At 43.4% G+C, this 7,163-nt stretch overlaps 1 protein-coding gene across 1 annotated transcript; it reads left to right on the top strand.

The window, feature by feature from the left end:
• Positions 1 to 256: 256 nt before the first annotated feature.
• Positions 257 to 1,468, top strand: T265_09104 (hypothetical protein; the record flags this gene model as incomplete). Its single annotated transcript, XM_009175092.1, has 1 exon — positions 257 to 1,468. The coding sequence occupies one exon, from the start codon at positions 257 to 259 to the stop codon at positions 1,466 to 1,468; it is 1,212 nt and encodes a 403-aa protein (XP_009173356.1).
• Between the last annotated feature and the right edge of the window lie 5,695 nt (positions 1,469 to 7,163).

Here is a 7,163-nt window from a genome sequence, read left to right as displayed (position 1 = left end):
CATCCAGCCAATCCGAGCGCAGGACTGGGATGTCATAGTTACTAAACTGGGCGTACAAACCACTAGCATGTGTTAAACCAACCATAGCCTTGTTTTGGTTGGGAAAGCACGCACACCACATCACGAGCACTAAAGCAGCTGCTTCATTCCAGACCAGTTTGAAAATTTGTGCATCCAGTGAACTATGCAAGCACCTCGTTCCTGTTGACGCCTAAATAACCGTGCCCCAATCAACGAGATCTGATAGCAGACTGCAATGCCTTCCGTTTCATTTGCGTCAGACACTCGCCCGGGGTCTGGACAACAGGTCGATTCAAACAACGATAAGTCCGCCCACGGGCCATCACATATTGGCAGGAACAATAATTCAGGCAACCCTGTTTCAGGCACGGATAACGCAACCGAATCCACACAACTACGCGTGCCGACTACTATGCCTTCTTTGGCTCGAGGATTTTCTCTCGTTCCAGAACGGCTTGGGAAGCGTGGTTCGTACAAAAAACAGGGGAACAAAGGTATGTTTGGATGTGAAGCTGCCATGCAACTGTTGGCCTATCTGGCCGCCCTCCTCACTTTGCCCTTTTCTTTGTTCATGTGCTTGAAAGTGATAGCACAATACGAAAGAGCTGTGGTGTTTCGGCTTGGGCGCCTGGTTTCAGAAATACCAAAAGGTCCGGGATTGGTATTCATCCTACCTTGTTTAGATAATGTGAAAACAATTGATCTGCGCACCTTCACTTTCAATGTGCCAACACAAGAGGTGCTGACCAAGGACTCGGTCACTGTGGCCGTAGATGCTGTTGTCTATTACAGGATCTTTGATCCTGTAATGTCGGTTGTAAATGTGGAGGACGCGAACAGGTCTACTCGTCTACTGGCTCAAACAACTCTACGGAATGTATTAGGTACGGTGGATTTGTACCAGTTGCTCACTGCAAGAGAGCAAATCGCACACTTGATGCAAGATTGTTTGGATACAGCAACGGAAACATGGGGTGTCAAAGTGGAGCGGGTTGATATCAAGGACGTGCGTCTGCCTATTCAGTTGCAACGTGCCATGGCAGCAGAAGCTGAAGCGGCTAGAGAGGCCAAAGCGAAAGTGATAGCTGCTGAAGGGGAACAACGCGCTTCGGTTGCACTGAAGGCGGCCGCGCTAGAGATTGGCGAGTGCCCCATCGCCCTGCAACTTCGCTACTTACAGACGTTAAGTAGTATTTCAGATGAAAAGAATTCCACAATTATCTTCCCCTTGCCAATCGATTTACTAAGCTTATTCCATCAGAATCTCAGTGGAAATGGAGGAAGTTCCTCATCCAGAGTGGGTAGCACCCAAAGTGGTACGCCTCCGGACAATGAGCCAAGAATCGGTGGTCCACCGCCTCCACCGCCGAGGGAAGGACAAACTACTGCATCTCGCCAATATGTTGCACCGCAGAAAACGGAATCAGCAGAGGAGGATTTGATATAAACTCAACAAATGGAATAAATATTCTTGCCCAGTAATCATCAATAATACCTCAACTAATGCTGTTCACGCCTCATTTTTCATTCCAACTAGCACTTTCCTCTGGTAACTTCAATTCAGCATGCCGCACCCATCCGGACATCCAACTGGAAACTAATGCTGCCAATGTTTCCTTACACGGCCAGTTCAGTTGGTGAGTAATTGCTAGTCTTGGCTTTTCCCAAGCTTAGTACGCCACACGTCAACACACACATTCATGATCAGTGAAGAATGATACTATCGTGTTCTATGTTGCTCACCACCATCAACAAATACTTGTGTAAACTCCGTCGATATGATGGATCGCACACTTTAACTCACGGATTACGTGACCTGTGCGAACAACAATTTTACAGTGGCCGGTAAGTTGAACAAATGAATGAAGCTGAACCCACCCTGCCATTTGTATGAGTATGTGTCTTCCTCCGCTTCCGTTGTTTTGTTCCACACTACCCGCCCCCCGAAGTGCGGACCTTAACTCATCTATCAATGTTTCCCACTAGTCTAATAACTTTGTGGAACGTATAATCAATGCATCTGTTCTCAGTCATCTTTCTGTTTCTATAACAATCTGTATCAAAATCTGATATTTGAGAATGTCCCTTGCTAGTCCTATGATCACTAGGATATGTGAAAAGAACGTAAATAGAACAATGTAAATAAAACGTTTGGTCCCGTTTCACTATGTTATCTTTTACCTTGCTGCCAGCTCGTTCACGCTGGTTCACGCCTGTTAGCAGACAAACCGCGGTTTGGTGTATCATGACGACCGTGACCAATCACGTGAGTGAAACAGCCGTAGATCATATCGGGGATCGATAACTTGTGGCCTATTAGTAGGCACAGCCATGTGTGGTTTCAATGGGAAAGTTCCAACTAAAAATGTGCGTGCACGCCAACAGTAACGGCGTTTGGGAACGGTTGGTAATGAGTGAATTACGAGTCGGCCCCAATAGTTCAACAAAAAAACACGTGTGCTATCATGCAGTTTACCTGAGGAAGACAATCAGGTAAAGTACACCAAGAATGTTGAAAGAATTAGATAACACCGAAGAACAAAGCAAATACTACTGAAAATCGTCATTAGAGTAGGAGTACTTTTTGCTATTCATCAAAACTCAACATTCCCGAATGTTTAGCAATTTGCCACTATTCACAAATATTTCATTACTGGAGAAGAAATACCCACTCAGCTTCAACAGTGCAATGCATACCTCCACTTGTACTGAAGAGGATTGATCAGGGAAATAATCTGCCGAGATATTCTCTGTCGGAAATCACAACGGATTCACCTTCTAAGAACAAACTGTAGTTGAGAAAAAAGGACCTTAAGATCTTTTCATAAAGGAAACCACTCACAAGGTTGCTGAAAACTCTTCGGCAGCGCACGACCGGTTTCGCCCTTCTTGGGGCTCGTCAGGTATGCGCAGTCCCCGAGTTTCCGTCAACCCCAAGATCTCTTGTGTTATATTTTCTCCGTAAGTCCGTCCGTCTACCAGATGTTAAGACAAGCCGACCAGCACTAGGCGGAAGTGGACAATTCCGCAGGATGTGACGTCGGTTCTACGATCGAAAGTTTTACAGGAGAAGTATGACATAAAAAGTTCATTTTTCTGGCAGTTCATTCAAGATTTTTACTTGCGCGTAGCCATTCACACGTGTTATTTACAGATATAGTCTAACCACGGACCGTGCACCGTTTCGTTTGCCTAACACGGGGCATCAACGGAACCGTTCATGATTGTCAGTTTCCATCGAAATTCTCATGAAGGGGGACATAGGATTGTGCTTCTGAACTCGGCTCATGATCAGATCACTTCAGCCGCCACATCTATTTGTGAGTGAGCAAATTTTATACGAAATGAACGTCCGTTTTGTGCTTGCCCAGTGCATTAGTTGGTTCCTGTAGGTGGCGATGCTCCCTAACACTGACTGCACACAGCTTAGGAACACATTTTTCGCAGAGAGTTCTGTTCCAGATTTCGACACACCGTTTGCCCACTTCTACCTGGTGAACACAGTGAGAGAGGTTTCTAAAAAAATAAGGAGAAAAAATTCATGAACCGATGCTCCGCAAGTTGGACAGACCTTGTTATGAATACTTACTCGAAAATTAACCATAATGCGGAAAACAGGGGCTACAACAATCTGAACCTATAAGTGAGTTGTTTTTGAAAGTCAAAGTGGAAAACTGTTTTGTTGGCAAAAATTCTACAAACATACGGAGAAGGTGAAGTGAAAAGAAAGGTTTTTAAGGCGCAATACTTCTGTGGCCTGACAGAACGTTATTTAATTCACATCGGTAGCTAAATTACTTTTAAAATGCCTTCCCTGCGACAAAGAATACAGCCTCAGTTATAATGCCCGCCATCATCTAAGTAGACAAAGAAGTCAGATAGAAAAGTATTTAATCGCTGGCCAGAAGGTTGCGGGTTTGAAACCCTATGATTTTCCTGTGGTGCGCACTACTGACAATTTCTGACAAAGGCGGAACAACCGCACAGTGCTTTACGAATTTTCAGCACTGAATGGCTTTACTGACAATGTGGCGACTCTCTGCTGGGGAAGCGGACGCAAGGGCCTTCCAAGTCGACTGTAGTGAATCAATCTGAAATCATGAGCATACACTGGATGGAACACAATATTGCTGGAGAGAATTCGACAGCGCACTACCACCTTCATCCTTTTGGGGGCTCATCATGTAGGTGCAGCCCTCTAGTTACTATCACCCTTATGTTCTACCAGAACACTAGTTTCCCTCAACTTCAGGCCGTTTTTGGGATCCACACTATCTGGCAGTCAAAAGAACCCTTTTTGATTTCCCAAGAGAAATAATTCAGTTTACGTTCAGTTTAAGCTGACCCGGGCATTAACAGTCGTGTTATCCTTGGGTAAGTCCACTTGTCAGTTCGATTCTCGCTCCGTATGAAAAAACTCAGTCACCTGATTCACCTCCCCAAATACGTGAAGTCGTTCAATGGAAAGCATACAGAACAACTGTGAGGAGCTCCAAATTTAGATCACCGTTTCACTACAATACAATATAGTACAATATAATGCAATATAATATAACATATTATAGTATATTATATTATAATATAATATAATATAATAACGAATAAAAATAAATAGTATAATATATTGAAAACGACTCAATCTTCCATGACACATCACACGCAGTGCATTTTCCACTAAAATAATAAGCGCTAAGAAGTGTCACATAACCTGGATAAAAAGACATTTGTTCTTTAGGAATTCGGTGTGTGGGACATTCCTAATTGTGCACCAGCGTACAAAACCAACAGTGAGGATTTGACATCTTCACACTAGGTAAGAGAAATTTCCAAAATGCCTCAGAGAAACTAGCTGATTACGCCCAGAATACACGTCAATCAAGACAAAAGTGTGGAAACTTTTAAGTTGCATTTGAATAATTTAGAGCATTCCGGAATAAAGCATTGAGTTTCATGGATCGTTGTGGCAGTTGTAGCCCTATCAATGCTTGGTTAGGTTTATTTCATCAAAACTGTTGAAAGACAGGTGATTTATACCGTAAATATACGCAAGGGAGATGTTTGTAGTTTATGATTTATAGCCCACGGTTCATCAGAATGTAAATGAAATCGATCGTTTCAGCCTAGTAAACCTCCGTTCCGTGAATCATCGAATTTTTGGAATCTAACTGCGTACGAAAATTGTGTTTATTAGAATAGAAACAGCTTAATATTTTGATTTTTTGATTTGAGTTTTCTGAGTTTTTGTGCACCAGTTTTATTATAATCGTTTTAGTAACTTTCTGATTCGTACCGATCTGACTTGGATGTAGCTAAAAGACAACTAACGACGATATGGGTGGAAAGCTGATTAGTGTACCGCAGTTGTCTGGACCGAAACTTGCCCAAACGTAGAATCAGCCGTTCGCTGTCCATGATGAATGGCAAACTACGGCGGCTCTAAGGGTTTTTCTGATGTTAGGGAATGTGATGCTTGCGTGGGCTAATACCCGTACAGAGCATTATTATGTTTCCTGTCGAAGAAACTAGTGGATTAAAATGATCAACTGTGGATTACTTCCTGCCAGTGTTTCGACGCATTCTTAACCTTGAAGCATGGTGGATCAGAGTTAGGATATGGCCAGGATAACATCCTGCCGGTACACGACTGTTTCGTATCCTTGCCGGAATTCAACTGGTTTCTTGTGAAATGATCAGAGGTGAGATCACCCTTTAGGAGATAATGCTCTTGGGCCCTCCTTAGGTGTTTCAATTAAACTTCAAGACTCAGAGAAACCGCCTCTCCTCCTGGACCACGGACGGGTTATGGCACATATTTCGGTCAATGTGCCCTTCAACAGCCCCATTACTTAGACCTGTAAATGATATCCCTGAACGTTGCCCGTTGCAACTGCAACCCACAGAACTGTTTTGTGTGCTTTTGCTGGCTCCTTCATTCCTCATCCTGCCACAGCTGTGTTGGAGCAATGGAACACTAAAAACTCCAGACACCAGTGATGCCGGCGGTTCACAATATCATCTTTAATTATTTAGTTTCTTAAAGAATTTGGCTTTGTTAAGTCTGAAGGAACATTTAGGATCATGTGACTGAGTTTGATGAAACCATGCTATTCAGGGCTTGGTCCCAAGCACTGTACCAAAGGGTCGTAGCACAAGGACTGGCTAACAGAACAGTAAGGTGACTATTCCACCACGAAAATTACTGAATCGTTAAGAAAACTAGAGAAACTACTGAATCTTCTTAAATGATCTGACAGAGAAGATTGGATCTGTTTTTACTGGACATGAAACAACGGAAACGCCATTGAGTAGTCGGTTTAACTCTCACGGAACATCTGATACCAATGAATGGGCTTTGAATTTACCCGGGTGCTTACTGTGAATTAGTGGACGGATCCGGAATAGTTGAGTTAAATGAGAGGTTGCATTACTGGTTTTATGGAAAGTAAAAAATGGGTCCTCATTTGCACACCGATTTGGTGCTGACGAGAGACTCAGCTGGAACCCAGCTGAATCTCTTGCCTACGATGTTTTTGAGCAACCGAATGTGCTAGTTAAAGCCATCTTTAACGAGAGTTTCAGCTGGGTTCCAGATGAGTCTCCTTTCAAAACCAGATTGATGCGAAAATGGATGCTAGTTTCTTGCAATCTCGGTTCAAGTAGAACAAAAAGTTGACGGAAACTCGGAGACCACGCCTACCTGATGAGCCTCAAGAAAGATTAAACCGGTCGTCGGCTGTCGAATAGTTTTCGACCATCCTTTCCGCCGTTATCAATCAGAAAGATGTCATAACTGAACCATGAGGTACTATATGATATTAGTCACCCCTCATAAGGTTGCTGAAAACTCTTCACCAGCCCACGACCCGTTTTGCCCTTGTTTTGGTTCATCTGGTGGGTATAATCGTCAAGCTTGCACGAATTCCGACTTGTACCCTCACTGCATACCAGTTTGGTTTTGACGGGAGACACACCTGCAACTTAGCTAAATTTCTGGTTTGTGATGTTCTTAATCACCACATAAGCACATTAGGTTGATTGAGAACATCATAAAGGAGAGATTCACGTGGATTCCAGGTGAGTCTCCTGTCAAACCAATATGCATCACAACATGTGCTGTCTGTTCGTCGTTAGAGAGCTTTCTG

This window comes from Opisthorchis viverrini, assembly GCF_000715545.1.
Source record: "Opisthorchis viverrini unplaced genomic scaffold opera_v5_256, whole genome shotgun sequence".
Classification (NCBI taxonomy): Eukaryota; Metazoa; Platyhelminthes; class Trematoda; order Opisthorchiida; family Opisthorchiidae; genus Opisthorchis; species Opisthorchis viverrini.
Note: the sequence above shows the minus strand (reverse complement) of the source record. Positions and strands in the feature narration are given on the sequence as shown.